Below are 17,234 nucleotides of genomic sequence, written 5' to 3' on the forward strand. Positions count from 1 at the left end.
ATGATATCTACATCATAATATCAATAAAAACCATTAAAGTACTTACTTTGATGCCTCGTACCTCTTTCTAATAACAAAATACACACGTTAGTAACTTCAAGGAAAATAATAATCAAAACAATTAAATTAAATAATTGAAATAGAGATTTGGGACCAAACCCTCAGAAATTAAAACCTTTAACGTCTAGGGCGAAGGCAACTTTGAATATGGCTAGGTGTTTCTAGATCTTGCGAATGCGGAATTTTGTATGTGAAAACAAAGTTTAGAAAAGAGAGAGAATAATCAAGAAAATCTTGATGAGAGTTGGTGTATGAAAACGGAGTTTTTGATACGATATTTATAGAGAAAATCAGCCAAAAAAGATAATTTAACAAAACAGAGTCTGACGCACGCAAAACAAGGTTGGCGCCAACCCTGGCTAGCTGGCGCCAGGCACCAGTGGCTAGCGCCAGGCGCCAATGGCTAGCGTCTGGCGCCAAGGCCTGGGGTTGGACGCCAGTCTTGATTTTAACGCGTTTTCGAAAATCCGATAAACTTACCGTACTGGAAGATAAAATAATATAATTTCTCCGAAAATGCTATTTGATTTTGATTAAAACTCTGAAAAGTCAACAAAGTCAACTTATCAATGCTAATTGAATTAGGAATGAAAAGAACCTTCTAGAAGATTCTAGAAAACCAAAACCATTCCTAATTGCATTAGGAATGATAAATCATATTAGGCCCTCCCCTAGATCATTGGGCCGCACTTAAAGCTCAAACCGGGCCCAGTCTAGTAAATTGGCCATAATTTCCTCAATATTCATCGGAATTGGGCTTATAAGATATCGTTGGAAAGGTCTTTGTAAGCCCCATCCAACTACACTACTATTGGACCCATATCATGGACCAACCAAACAGGATTGGCTGTTTTCTTAAAATAAAGTTTTCAAAAACAGAGAGAAGAGAAAAGAAATAAAAACTTTCCACAACACTAGACCTTTCAACAGTTTCGTTTCATTCGATTATGATTCGATGTGAAAGGTACTCATCACTGGGTTTGGTTTTGGGGAGACACAAATGGGTGTCTACATGACTAATTTTAAACGGATTCGAATCGGTTTTTTTCCTTCGGATCGGATCGGATTCGTATCGAACTCGGATTAAATTGTCATCCCTACTTATGAGCTTGTTTGTAGTGACCTAACGAAACATCATAATTTGTTGTTTGGTTATCTAAAACTTCCACTTTCCAGATTATAAGACACGGATTGACTTTATGCACTATTCACATAATTTGTTTTGACTTCGTTTTGTAATTTTCGTATTGAGAAAAAGTATGGTCATGTGGGGTCTTGTTAGCATGGTCCACGGATCTTGAGCAAAAAAGTTGAAGGGGGCAATGTTTGATCTTCCAACCTTTTGCTTACAAATAACAATATTTAACCGCTATGCCACAACTTTTTATATACAATTATTAGACATCATATTACTTATAATCTATACTATGTATTAAAAGGCATTTCTTTTAAAGGAACGGTGCCACGTGGCACTCTTCAAAGTATGTGTGCTACGTCACAGTGCCACGTCATCATCGTAAGTTAGCCACTTCATTTAACAAAATAAAATATGCTTTGAACAAGATTCGAACCCATAACCTCCAATACATGTAAGTAATACATTCACCATCTCAACCAATTATTATTAATGTTTCAAGCTGCACATAATATTATATATTCCTTTCATTTATTAATTAAAATAAAGGTTATATAATTTATTTATTTTTCACAAGATTAGAATATAAACACATATGATGTAAAAAAAAAAAAAAAAAAAAAAAAAAAAAAAAAAAAAAGACATACGAGGCAACGCTCGAACCACTCACACACTTACTATACAAATAGTCGAACATAATTGCTAAATTAAAGCAAGAAGTACACAAACTAACAACCCGGGGCATCGCCCGGGGCACACACTAGTTAATAATTAAGAAATGCTTAAAGGGGGTCAAGCCTTTACCCGTCCAAACAAAGATCTGCTCCTAAACATGCCTAAATAGAGCATGTCTTCTAATGTGAGACGGAAGAAGTATATGTATACCACCTACCAAGCCGTCAAGGTGACAAGGACTTAAGGATTACCTTGTTGTTTAATTCTAAAACGACAATATGAAGCAAACCTGATATGCACTTAAAATTGTACTACCTCCGTTTTTTTTAGTTGACACGTTTTGATTTTATCACTATTCACACACTTCCCTTTTACCGTGTTTTGTGATATATACGCAATGAAAATTATAGTCATGTGGAGTCTTGTTAGATTCATCACAATTCACGATATATATTTTCAAAATATCAAGTTTTTATAATTTTTGCTTTCAATAATTAAAGATATTAACGGTAGAATATATGCATTGACAAACGTAACTAAAGAAACGTGTCAACTAAAAAGAAACGGAGGAAGCACACCGCAGTAGTAGGCTATATTTAGCAATTGGATTAAGTGGTTCAAAATAAAGTGTTGGCTAAAGATTGGCAATGAGTTGGTTCAAACATAACACACTTTACATTGGCCCGTTAACCTCAAGTGGCCCATTCAATGGTAGGGTCGACATTGGACCAGTCCAAATCTACTGATTTGAAAGTGGGTGGTTTAATGTTAGGAATTTAGGATAGTAAGTTCTATTTTGCACTTTTGCGCCTACACCACACTTGGGTACAGCCGTATGCCCGTATGGGACTACTAATGAGTCATGAACCAATAACTTATAAATTATGGAAATTCTATGATTAAAAAGACTTAACTGGAAACATATACTACCTCCGTTACATATTATTTGCAACTATTTGACATAAAGTAGAGAGGAAAAATGTCTAATCGTTGCACATAACATGTAACGGAGGTAGTAATAGAAATTTTTATAAGTGGATATCCCTTGGATTATAGCTTTTGGTTGAGAGGTTTCATCTGTAAAGGATAACGATATTATCAATATCATTATCCCTTTATTTACCCCTTGATTACTCACTTTGATAGTCAAAGTATATCCCTTATAATTAGGTAACATACCTAGTCATATATTCTACCTAGTCTTAATTTGGTATGTTCAATGTTCACTTTTGTATATTCATCTATATAATCTAAAGTTTTCAACATTTTTTTTCTCATAACTCTATCATCATCGAGCTTATTCGGAGTAAATAAGTATATATTTCCTCTGTTCATTTTTACTTGACTTGTTTCTTTTATCACGGTTGCCAATGCAAAACTTTAACGATCAATAACTTAAATTCTCCATAAGTAAAATTATAAAAGTTATATATTATGATAGTACTTATTGAGACGAATCCAAAAAGATCATACATGAATATATTTTTCCTTACATGTTATTCACAAAAGACGGTCAAAGGAGGGGTAATGAACAGTGTAAAAGTCAAAGCGGGTCAAGTAATAAAGAACGGAGGAAGTAGATATTGAAATTTAAATTTATTTTTCGATTATATGAAAGAAGAAAATAGGCGGATGTATGGAGGAGCACATACATGACACCAAAATTGAATATATTTTTTTTTAATAGAAGAGGAATTAAATTAATTAATTAAAAAAGTTCAAATACATGAGTACACAGGCCCAAAGCCTCAAGCCAAAGATGAAGGTTCACTAAGAAAAACATACAACTAAAAGTAACTAACAAGGGAAAATTCTCCTCTTTCAAAATGTGCCAAAACCAAACAGCAGCACTGTTGGGGTAATCAGAAATTGCTGTCGAAAAGATCCTCCTCATAGGCCCCTCGAGCGCTAAAGGGTATGCTGTTATGAATAACCTCATCCTCCTCCATTTCAATAGCAAACTTGGCTAAGTAATGAGCTACAAAGTTTGCCTCCCTTGGGATAAAACTGAACTCAACCTCTGCTCCCATCTTTATCATTACCTCTAAGTCTTTAAGGATGACTGCCATTTCATTTGTTCCGTAGTTTTCCACTTCCTCGATGATTTCTTTTAGAGCTACCGCATCAGATTCCACAATTATTTTTTTGTATTGAGCTCCCAAAGCTGCTGCAAGACCATTACGCACAGCAATTAACTCGGCCTCACTAGCATTTTTGGCATTTGTCTTCCAAGACCTCCCAAAGATCCATCTGCCATCAGCATCTCGAGCCACGCAACCCACCCCATTGATATTGGTGGTTTTCCAAGCCGCATCAGTGTTGATTTTGATGAAACCATTTCTTGGTTTACTCCATTTCAACGGACTAATAGCCGTAGCAGGCTCCTTACCCTTGCTTTGGAAAGCATTGACATTGGCCACTAAATCACACATGAACCTGTTAAACAAAGATATAGGATGCAAAACTGCAAACTGGAAGACCGTGTTGTTTCTGGCTCTCCACAAATTCCATAATGCTACGATGAAAATTGTTTTCCAATTCTCACCTCTTCCTAGATTGTAGTTTAGCCACTCCTCCCAATTAAGAGTAAAAAAAGTGAAAATGTCAAAATCATCTTCAAGTTTATTACCTCCAAACACCCTATCCCAAAAAACTCTGGAATTAATACAATCTCGAAAGAGATGTAGATGGTTTTCCGAGTCCAACTCACATCTTGTACAAATAGGATTGAAATTTTCAATTTTTGTGGCTAGAATAGAGGCAACTGGAAGAATGGCATGACAAGCATTCCAAACTAGCATTTTGTATTTGTATGGGATGTTAAGGTGCCAAATTTTTTTCCATTTGATCTGGGGAAAGGTAGAATGGGCAGCAAAATTAGAAGCAAGGGAGTAGGCACTACTAATTGTGAAACGGCCTTTAGAGGAAGGGTGCCAACAAATTGAGTCTTTTACTGAAGCAATAGTAGGCAGAGGGATATTTTCTATCATAGCACATAAGTGGGCAGGAATGATGTGCTTTACCCTGTGCAAATCCCACCTACCATTTCTAATCACACTACTAACTCTCCAATGAGCGAAACAGTCTGGAACTTCTTTATTAATGACCAAGTAAAGGGGGGCATCTCCCACCCAATGGTGATACCACAAGCAAATATCTTCACCATCCCCCACCCTATAAGATATACCTCTCATAAGCAAATCTTTCTCTTTTTGGATATCCTTCCATAAGGGTGAGGCACTAAGAGGAGCATAGCTGTTAAGAAAAGAGGAACGTTTAAAGTATTTGGCTTTAAGGATCCTAACCCACAACTTCCCCGGCTCATGAAGAATTTTCCACCCTAACTTAGCCATAAAGGCCAAATTCCAGTTTTTGAGATTGCGGATGCCAAGCCCACCCAACCCCGAGGGAAGGCAAATTTTCTCCCAACTCATTCTAGGAAGATAATGAGACCTATCCACCTTATTCCACAAAAATCTTCTGCAACTTTTTTCAATCTCATTGAGAATAGAACTAGGAAGAAGGGAGGTTTGCATGACATAAAGAGGATAAGTGTTGAGAACGGCTTTGATGAGAGTGCACCTTCCAGCCATATTTAAAATTTTTGACTGCCAACCTCGGATTCTATCCTTGGTTTTTACAAGGAGGTCATTATAATCAGCTTTTTTCAATCTATTTGGGCTAATGTTGACTCCTAAATATTTTCCAAAAGAAGGAGCACCCTTAATATTTGAAGCGTTTAGGATGCTTAGTTTTAGGGAAAGACACATTTTTGGAGGAAAAATGATTTTAGACTTAGAGGGGCTAATGAACAAACCCGAAAGGTTTCCAAACTCCAAAAGGGTATCCTTAATGACCTCAAGGTTGTCAAGGGAAGCATTAGCGAAAAGGGAAACATCATCGGCGTAGAAGAGGTGGGATATATGGATATCATGATCAATTTTAATCGGGCACCAACCTCCCTCACTCACCTTTTTTTCTATAATCAAGGAAAGCCTTTCTAGGCAAAGAACAAAAATATAGGAAGATAAGGGATCCCCTTGCCTTATGCCTCTAGAAGGAGTAAAGCTCTCCGTCCTCTCACCATTCCACAAAATGGAAATGGAAGGAGTAGTGATACAATTCAAGATGAGTTTAATCAGAATATCCCGAAAATTTAAGCCCATAAGAGTTTCTCTAATTAAGCCCCACTCTAAACTATCATAAGCTTTTGTAAGATCAATTTTAAAAGCCATTATTTTCTTTTTGCTTTTCCTTTTAAACAAATGAGCCACCTCTTTTATGACAAGAACATTTTCCTCAATCAACCGACCCTGAATAAAACTTGACTAGACTGGATTAATAAGATCATTTAGGAGAGGTTTGATTCTATTAGAGATGATCTTTGTAAGAAATTTGTAGATCGAGTTACACAGACTAATGGGTCTAAACTCATTCATACTAGACGGGCTATCGACTTTAGGAATAAGGGCTATGAAGGACTCATTTAAATCAGGATGTATGACTCCTCTACTAAAGAAATCAGAAATGATGGAAGTAATGGCAGACCCTACAACTTCCCAGTGTTTTTGGAAAAAAATAGGTTGAATGCCATCCGGACCCGGGCTTTTCATGGGCATCATAGAATATAAAGATTTTTTTATTTCCGAAATGCTAACTGGAGCAGAAAGATGGTCATGATCCAAATCATTGATGACAACATTAGGAGAAAAATTAATGTTCCTAGGTTGAGAGGATTGAGTGGAGGTGAGAATTTTTTTAAAATAAGAGATGCAAATTTGCTTTAGCGTCTCCTGATCACTCACCCAATTGCCCTGCTCATCTTTCAAGGTCAGAATTTTCCCCCTACTATTTTTTATTTTAGCAAGGATATGAAAGTATTTGGTATTCCAATCTCCGAATTTTCTCCAATCTATACCCGCTTTTTGAGCCCATTTTATTCTTTCCATTTTGAGAGTGATATCCAACTGCCTAAGAAGATCTTTTTCTAAATTAATTAGAAAAGGGGAAATTTTTTTACATAAAGCCTTTTGCACTCCCAGAATACGAGCATATAAACGCTTTTTATTCTGGAAATCCCTTTGAAACACAATTTTATCCCAGACTCTAACATCATTTATGAAAAAAATTTTACTGGAAATAAAATCACCCCCTCCCCTTTCGACCATGATTTAGTGAAGAAATCCAGAAATTTTGAGTTTTGCAACCAGTATTCCTTGCACCAAAATGGATAATTACCCCTATTTAAATTAACATTAGTTGTAATTAAAATAGGACAGTGATCCGAGTATGTTCTCGGAAGATGATATACCTGCGTTTGAGGGTAAGAGTTGAGCCAGGCAGCATTTGTTAAGGCCCTGTCGAGTCTTTCTTTGATGTTATCCTCACCTTCCCTACCATTATCCCACGTGAAGGCTGGACCATTGTAGCCTATGTCAATAAGCCCCACAGCATCTACCCATTCGGAGAAACAGGTACCCTGCGAATTTGTCACCGGACGACCCCCAACTTTTCCCTGTTGATTAAGCACCTCATTCATATCTCCCACCACGAGCCAAGGGGTATTCAAAGGAGGGGGATCGTTTTTGAAATCGTTCCATAGCCTATTTTTGTCATTTGAGGCGGAAGGAGCATGAATACCAGTAAGGAGAATTTCCGGATCATAGGGAGAAAATTTGAACAAAGAGTGAAAATGGAACTCTGAGCCCGCCGCAAAAGAAATTAGGCTAGATGGCTTTTTCCACAAAAGCCAAATACCGCCTTTTAAGCCCTTTGCCCCGATAGTAGTGCTACTATCAAAACCCAACTTTTTACACACTTCTTGTGCCCTGCTGTCTTTAGCCTTTGTTTCTAGAAGGATAAAGATTAGAGGCTGGTGAATTTGGACAATAGTCAACGCGTGAGAAAGAAATTCTTTACAGGATGCCCCTCGAACATTCCACACTATTATCTTCATATTATTGATTGGAAAAGGGGGAATGGGAAAATGTCCCAAAGGAATCGGAGCAGAATTAAACATTGGTTCCACGAACTGCTCCCATTCCTTCCATGTCTCTTTGCTCTCCATCATCTCTACTTCGTTCAACAGGATTGGTGACATTGTCAAGCTGATTTCCGGGATCAAATTTCCGGTTGGAATGTAATCCAGGGATAAATTGAATCCTATCACTTCCTTCTTTGATACAAATACTGCTAGCAAGTTTTGTACTAATGACAGATTTACTCTTATACTTTCTAATTGCAGGGGATAAAGAGTGGGGTTTTCCGGAGGGATTTGAAATTGCAGAGGCATGCCTTCAAACTTTTGATGAGATTGGGGGATATGAGAAGCCATCAGAACTTTCAGAGATAGGTTTAGCCTGGCTAATTCCTCCAGGGGAACCGGTCGTTCCGCTAATATCGGCCACAAAGGGGGGGTTGGGAATGTCAGGAAGAGGTGGTGGATATGAGAATTTTGTGGTGGTGGTAGAGATGGAAAGCTGAGCGGTGATTGGGGTAGGGGTTTGTTGGGGATCGAATTGATTTGTGATGGGTGGATAGTCGGTGCAATCGGTAGGGGGGTAGGATGCTCCGATGCTCTTAATTTTTGAACATGAATTAACTGGAGGTTCGCTATTTCCTGGCAAAGTTTGCTGTTCACACTTCTCGGCGAAAGATTGTTGTTCGCACCGCTGGAGTTTGCCATTTTCAGGAGACAGAGGAGGTCTCACCGGAGAGGGAGTAGATGAAGAGGCTAAGTGTTCAATTGGATTTGCATCTAGAGAAGGCACGGGCGTTCTCTTTTTATCTTGAGATACTATCCTTGGGACTACAAGATTTGTAGTAGCCTTCATTCCCAAAATATTGTACCTACTATAGGCATTATTCTCCTGTCCTAATTTATTCTGTGATGCTTTGCTTCTAGGAATGTTTTTTTCCTTACCATTTTCACTTTCTTCTCCCCCCAATGACAATAAATTCCATTGAGTGTTTTTATGCTGCTGTTGGCGGCTCGCTTGTTCCCTAAGAGCTCCTTTTTTTCTATTTTATTTTTCTGATGTGTTTCTCTCCCTCCAACATTCTGCTTTCCTTCCCATTTTTTATTAATTTTCTTCCTATTTGCAGCAATAATCCAAGGCCCATATTCTTCCTTATATTTTAATTCCCCTGGCCCAACTGTCTTCTCCCATTGCTCCCTTTCTGCTACTGGATTTTGTTGCTGTCCTTGCAGGTTCATTATCTTAACATGCTTTTCCTGTGTTGCAATGCTTTTTTCAGACATACTAAAAGACTTATCCTTAGTAGCATCCTCTTTCTGAAAAGCAACACCTTCCCCGCATTTTTCTTTTGCATGGCCTATCCTTCCACACGCAAAGCATAAGCTATGGATCTTTTCATATTCTATGCGCTGCCAAGACCCTCCCACCCATACTTTGGATATTAGTAGTTTAGCCAAATCGATCTCTATGCAAACTCTAGCATATCGGCATCTATTAATTTTATCAGTAGAGTAGTCCACCCTGATTGGTTTTCCGGCCAATTGAGCTATGCTATATAGGGCTTCTTTCTCATAATACTCGACTGGGAGCTCTGGAAATCTAATCCAGACGGAAATATATTGGAAAGGATTGGTTGAAGGACGAAAATTTGGTCTCTAGCTTGATATCATAAGGTAGTGATCCAAAATGAACCACGGTCCTCCGAATAATGCTTTTTCTAGATCATCTTTCAGAGTAAAACGGAAGAGGAAGGTTCCATTTTCCATTTCAATAGTTTCCAATTCTCCCTTTGGATTCCACATTCTCTGAACCCGTTGTGCCATGAATTCAACCCTGATTTTCAACCCCAAACATTTCCCCGTTAAGGTGAGAGACCAAGGTTTTCTTAGTTCCTGCAGTTTTTCTTTTGGGAACTTAACAACCAGTGCATTTTCTGGACTGCATTCCTCTTCATCTTCCCATTCCTGGGAATTCATTACGATTTTCCTGGCTTCCGTAAACCACTGGGAGGACTTCACCACTGCCTCTCTGAATGATCCAGTGGACTTACCAGGAACATGGGAAGATTTGGTTTCCATTGACTCTATGCCCTTATTCTGGGGCTCCACTACCATAATTTCAGCTTTGTTGGAAGGTTCCAAACCTACCTGCATTGCGCCTACCGGCCCATCTTCTTCCATTGCATCAATGTTAGTACCAGTAGCAGACACTACTGATAAGTCCCCTGAAGGGACGTTACTTGGCATTGGAAAACAATAGAAAAGAAGGAAATTATTCACTCTAAACCTAGAGAATGAAAGCAACTAAATTAGAAAAAGACTAACAACAAATGCTCAGACAAGAGAATGAACATAAGCAAAGACTCGCACTCCACTAGGAGCAAGCTCCCAGGGCTCAAATCACCCAAGTGATTGAGTTAGTCCCTGATGACTTAAAGTCCTAGAGAGAGAAAATCTAGAGAGGTAATGCATTTACAACAAAGATGAACACTTCTCTTATTTCTACCAAAATTGAATATACTTCATATGATTTATGTAGTTTTGGACAAATGTGTTGAATGACGACTAGCTAGTGTAAGATTTGGTCTGTTAATCTATCTATACTTGAATTGATTGTTGCAGCCCTCGTTAATCTAAAAATAAAATCCTTAATTAGTTTTGCATGGCAATTCAGCCCTCATAATATAGATGCCTTGTACAATTAAAATTAATAAGTTTATGATTATGAATCGATCAATTCACAACTTTTAAGAGTTGAGAATTTTATCGGATATCACCAAACGATTTATCATGACAAATTATTCACATTTATTTTATAAGTCTTAATCTTTTTTTTTAATAGTATTTTGTTTTTGAGGGAGAGGTAAGGGTGGTTAGTTAAGATAACCATTGCAACAATATTAAACCTCATAAACAGCTGGCCAAAGACGTAGTCAACTTAAGGATGATGTAAATTAGACCTGGCAAACAGGTCATTCGGGTCGGGTTCGGGTCGGGTCAATTCAGGTCGCGTCAAGTTCGGGTCAACAAATGTTCGGGTCGGGTTCGGGTCGAGTCGGGTCAACTCGGGTTTCGGGTCAAATTCAGGTCAGCACTTCGGGTCAAGTTCGGGTCAGGTCAAGTTCGGGTCGGGTTAAGTTCGGGTCGGGTCAATTCGGGTCGAGTCTTTTCGGGTCGGGTCAATATTTAGGATCAATTTTCGGGTCAATTTCGGTCGAGTCAACTCGGGTCGGGTCTATTCGGGTCAAGTTTGTGTTGGGTCACCAATATAAATTCACTTTAAAAAAAATAGTTGGAAAATAAAGTAAAATCGTTAAAAAAAAAAAATCGTGAGTACCTATTACTTAGAAAATAAAGAAGTCTTAAAACAAGTAATTAACCATTTCATCCTATTCTCTTATTATTCGGGTCAATTCGGGTCGGGTTGATTGGGGTCAATCAATTCGGATTAAAATTGGGTCGGGCCACTTCGGGTTTCGGGTCATTTCGGGTCGGGTCAAGTTCGGGTTTCGGGTCAATTTCGGGTCAGGTCATTCGAGTCGGGTCACTTCGGGTCATCGGGTCATGTTCGGGTCAACTCCATTTCGGGTCGGGTTCAGGTCGGGTCGGGTTAGTTCGAGTTCGGGTCATTTTCGGGTCAATGATTTCGGGTCAACTTCAGGTTACGGGTCGGGTTATTCGGGTCGGGTCAATCGGGTCGGGTCAGGATTGCCAGGTCTAATGTAAATTTAACATTGTTGGAAGGAACTTCGTTCGATCATCATAATAAACGTGTGTATAATTCAAAATGTAAATACTCTTCTTTTTCATTTACTCTTGTTCCCCTTTCTCTCTCACACTGCTCTCTCTCGATCTCTCACTTATATATATGTTTTCTTTACACTTACATGTTTAGACATTTGTTAAATGATAATTTACGTAGTCAAACTAGTGTTTGACCTCCATTCCCAAAAACATGCATGCATGTTTCTACATCAACTTTGTAGAAAATATAGAAAATACCAAAAATTATCTATTAAATTGTAAATTGTAATAGTTTCCTCAACTGGCTGAGCAGGTTGAGGTCGACAAGTTTATATAATCTGCTCGATCAATCATGTTGATGCTTCACATGTGGTAGATATCCTGGACATTTAGTAATAGTTAAGGTTTTTAGTATTTGCTGTACTCATTTATATTTTAATCTAAAAGTAACATGTATATCATTTACTGTAAACAATGATATGTAAAATGTAATTTAATTACATATTTAGGTTCTTTGTTGTAAGGAAAGTTTACATTAAATCTTGCTAAGGGCATGTTCTCCTCGGTTTATTTTCATTTTAGCTCAGTTCACTTCAGCTTCAATCAGTTCAGTTCAGTTCATTAGTTCCTAATTTAATTTCCTTCTCTCATAAAATATTCAGTTTTGTTCAGTTCACTTAAGCTCCAATCAGTTCAGTTCAGTTTATTTCATTTCAGTTCACTAAATCAGAACAGGCCCTAACTCTATTTTTTTTTTTTTTTTTAGGAATAGAGCCATACATTCAACAGTTGTATTTTGGGTGATTAGTAAAGACATTGGAGTATATATATATATATTTTGGGTGATTAGTAAAGACATTGGAGTATTTGAAATTTTAGTTTAAAAAACATACCAACATATTCTAAATGCACATATGACTATATTTCATGAAAATCCTACCTTGATAATGTTATTGATTACGGCCGAACAAGTGTAAACTATGAATGTGATACAACTAGTACTCCATAATCTATAGCTTGAAAACAAGCTAGAAAATGGCCAAAAATCTAGCACCCTTGTACCGTACGAAAAATCGTTTATTGTAGTACCTTTCAGGCACCAAGTTTCCGGCCAAAAGGATAAATAAGCATATAATTTAATTAGTGGAAGATTCGACCTAAAAATTCATGTAATATTTATAAAAAAATAAATAAATAAATAAATAAATAAAAAAATAAAAAAAATAAAAAAAATTAAAATTAGTGGGGAAAATGAACACTTTAAAGAAATGAACTTTTGGGGCCCAATGTCATATGTTAGGTTGGATCTATAACCCCACCTCATTCTTTGGGGAGATTTTTGGATCACAAAAAGTCTACACTTTTGACTAATTTGCGCTTATCTTAACATAGAGATTAAGAAGAACTATTGATTACCCTAATTATGAGCCTTTAATAGAAAACTTAATTTATTGATTAATTAAAGTTACATCAAATTTTATGTAACGTTATATTATTAATTATGGCATGATGATCTATTCATTAAAGATATGCTGTGGTGCTACGGAACCTTGAGTCTTTATTTAATTGTGTAATGATTTAACATGAATGGAAAAATCTTTGCTTTTGTGAGTATATGGGGACACATGTTGTTTGAGAACTTGACAATGGTGATCCTATTTTTCAACAATTACTTGTATATAACTTGTGTAAACAGTCTGGCATCCTAGGTGCATAATCAATTGATATATAAAAATCGATCTTAGAAGACTTGACTTATAAGGTCTTCTTTCGTTCGGAATTGATCGCTTACTTCCTCTGTTTATTACTATGTATTTGCTATTACGACTTAATACGATATATGGGGTACGAGTCATGTAAATTAAGAAATGAGAAAGAAGATGGAGATGATGAGTCCTCGATGATCACCTACTTAATAAGAAGATTGAGAACATAATTGAAGCAATGTCGAAAAATTAAAAATGCTGCAATTTGGTGTGAACTTTTAAAAGAGTTATACGTTGCAACAAGAAAAGAATGGATGAAGTATGTTGACAGTTCTCTTTGTGATGTATATATGACATATTTGGTAAGGCGACTTACAATTCCATATGAGAATAAAAGAAACTAAGTAAACTCGCCATATGGATAGATAGTTTATTTAGAGCTACCAATTTGAATTGTTGGTAAATTCCCTTTTGGAAAAAAAACCATTAAAAAAACGATGATGGTTCATGAAAATTTCCATAGAAAGACCCCTTAGTGCTAACAAATGAATAATGAATTCAACACTAGTGCACTTGAATTCATTTTGGATTACTTGTGATGCACGGAGTAATTAGTACCGAGTTAAATACTTGAAACACAAGTAGTACGTACTACTTATCGTATAGTATAAACACTTTGCGTTTGATATAGGATGATACATCTAACTGATGATGAAATGTATTTTCAAAGACTTGTGGAAAGTGGTGTGGGTAACTCTTTCTTTGTACGTCAAAACGCATCATGCCAACTGCCAAGGTAAATTCCCCTTGAAATTCTTAATTTGTAAAAGTAAAATACAGAGAAATTCAATGTTAATTTTTAAAAAAAGATGGCATATATGTTGAATTCAGTCATATTAAGGCTATTTTTTCACCTTAAATTATTTCCTAGTAATATTTAGTAAAAATAAAATAAGTTAAATAAAAATAAGTTCATTTTAGTTAAATAATTCAAATTAGTAAGAATAAAATTTAATCCGTGAAATTCAATAAATGACAAAAAAAAAATAGTGAATTAGTAAATATTAATATAAGTTCAGTAAATATAAATTAAATAAAAAATAAGTTAATTTTAGTAAATAATTAAAATTAGTAAGAATAAATTTTAATCCTTAAAATTCAATAAATGACAAAAAAAAAAAAAAAAAAAAAACAATAGTGAATCAGTAAATATTAATAAGTTCTGCAAAAATAAATGAAAATTGAACGAGCCTAAGGGCTTTTTCCAATTTACTAAAAACAACTGAGCAGAACTGAATTGATTGGGGCTCAATTGAACTAAACTGAACTGATTGGGCTGAACATAACTGAACTAAATTAAATTGTTTAGTATGAAAGAAGGATATTAGGAACTAAACTGAATTGATTGAAGCTGAAATGAGCTGAAATGAACTGAAATTAAGCTGAACATAACATACCCTTATCTTTTACGTCTCCCCATACATTATATAATCAATGAAATTATACTACGGAGTAGAAAATAGAAACACTTTATCTTCCTTCAAATTATACTCCGTGGCAAATATGTAATGGATAAAAGCTTATATAATGATTATTATTGGAATTAGAATAATAATCTAACATACCTTGCATCAAACGGATATGCTGTCAGAAGCTTGATCATTTACGCATATTGATGACTTCTTTTTTTTTTTTTTTTTTTTTTTTTTTTTTGCGTAAAATAAATATGCCATTTTCTTGGGCGCACAAATAATAGTAGCCATTGAAAAATAATAGGAACTTTTTCTAAATAGTTAGTACTGTATATGCTATGCAATTTTACTTTTTAACAAACGCTTTAATAATCATTAGTCATAGGAAGATAGAGTTTGTTTTAAGGCAGTGATTATCCCCAACATTATACTATTGTTAAAATACAAACATATTTATGTACGGATTAGGAGTACTAAACTTAGCTTTATATTGAATCAATCTTTGTTTATTAGCATCAACTTTCGTACTAATTAAATTACAATCACTTAACCTAGTCTTTTTAGCAGATAGCAAGAGTAGAGTAGCTAAATGTTCACTTTTTCAATTGGAATAATAGATTAATTAAGAATTTAACACATATAAATTAGACAAATCAAAGAATTAAAGAAATTTTACAAAGTTTTTTATAATCTTCCAAATACAGTACATTATCATCTTCCTAATCCCTTCATGTACAATTCCCAATATACACATTCTTTTTCATACAATTAAATTAAAATAATTTAGCAGAAACAAAATAAAAAGAAAAAAAAGAAAAGAAAAGAAAAGAAAAAGACAGGTCGACATACATACCAATATTTTAATTAAGCTCACTATTATATTCAAGAAAATCACTTTCACAATCACCCACTCCCCAATCTTACTTGATTTTCTCCCCTACTTCTTTCCATAGCTAATAGCACAAAAATAAAGTAAAAAATAATAAAAATAAAATAAGATATCTAACTAAGCTAATTAACTAACTAATTAAAATTGCTTAATAATTAATTAAGCTCTTAATTCACCACCTTTTTTTGTATCTTATTTTGTAATTTTTTTTTGAGAGTTTTACAAAGTTCTAGCAATTAATTCTTGGTATCTTCTGTAAGATTCAATCTTCTCCAACCTGAATTTCTCATGACAATTTGCTATAAACAAATCAGCAAGTTTATCTATTTCATTCTCAACATTTTCTAATTGATCTCCTTCATTAAACTTGTCATTTTTGCCACCTTTTTCTTCTAACCATTGAAGATAACTTGAGAGCTGACCTTCCTCTTCATGTATCTTAATACCATTACTCTTACAAACTTGATCATCACCTTCCTTATGAAGATCACGAGTTTCGTTGTCGGTGGAGTAGACCGAGTTCCACGTAGAATCATAGTAGATATGGCTAGTAGGGGTGTTGACACCCTCTAGTATGGTGGGTGAAGGGATAGGCAATACGTGAGCCGAAGAAGAACACCAATTGTAATGAAGTCTAAATGAGCCAAATAGTATTTTCTTCCTATACTTGTTCTTCTTCTTGGTTTGTTTCAAGTACATGAGTTGATTCTCCCGGAAAATCTCTAGGAAGATGGATTTGGCCTTGGAGAGTGCTCGAATAACGCGACAAATGTGGGAGAAAATTAGGTTGTGGATTAGGGTTTTGACCTTCATGGTTGTAAGAGAAGATGAAGTGGTAGAAGTTGAGGAAGATGAAGGTGATGATGATTTGTTCATGTTGTTAGAGAAAATGTGAATAGAAGAGAGAGGGCTTTTAGGGTGTGAGAGGCTAACCATATTATTAATTTTTTGGTGTTTATAAGAGAGAGGGGTGTTATTGAGTGTTGTTCAAAATGAGATTTATAAAGGGACTCGTTTACCAATATGCCAACAAAATGGTGGGGTAATTTGATTTTTAAAATAAAATTTTTTTAAAAAAAAAACTAATTTGTTGTTAGCCACTTTTTTGCATGAGATGTTGTTCATATCTTCTTTTGCTTTCTTTTTCACTTTTTTCAAGTGTTTGATTTCCCTCCATGTTTGTTTTGATGTTGAGGGGTAATATGATTGTTTATTAAAATATTCGTTTTTGTTAGAATTTGAAACTATTTAGATGCTTTACTATAGATAGGTATATATACTTTCCTTTTTAATGATGAGATGAATTTTGATAAATCAGTAGAATTGATATTAATTTCTCCCTTTGTGTGGCGTGTTGCATTAATAATTACGTTGATAATGTACTTTATTTGAACTAACTAGTAATATATACGATGACCCAAATTTGACACTAATGTATATCTTATTATCTTACAATCAACATTTAATGAAATATAAAAGGATCATTGACAATGACACAGTAATCTTAACAGTGTTAATTATTATCAAATTATCAATACATTTTTCCCTTAAAATTAAATGACATACCGAATGACAA

The 17,234-nt window shown here is 35.4% G+C and overlaps 1 protein-coding gene across 1 annotated transcript; it reads right to left on the minus strand.

Annotated features, from left to right (window-relative positions):
• Positions 1–15,615: 15,615 nt before the first annotated feature.
• LOC145630934 (uncharacterized) lies at positions 15,616–16,614 on the minus strand. Its single transcript, XM_081683055.1, has one exon. It carries the CDS (start codon positions 16,592–16,594, stop codon positions 15,878–15,880), a length of 717 nt encoding a protein of 238 aa, XP_081539181.1. The 5' UTR covers positions 16,595–16,614; the 3' UTR covers positions 15,616–15,877.
• Between the last annotated feature and the right edge of the window lie 620 nt (positions 16,615–17,234).

Source organism: Chenopodium album, chromosome 5 (assembly GCF_948465745.1).
Source record: "Chenopodium album chromosome 5, dcCheAlbu1.1, whole genome shotgun sequence".
Taxonomy (NCBI): domain Eukaryota; kingdom Viridiplantae; phylum Streptophyta; class Magnoliopsida; order Caryophyllales; family Amaranthaceae; genus Chenopodium; species Chenopodium album.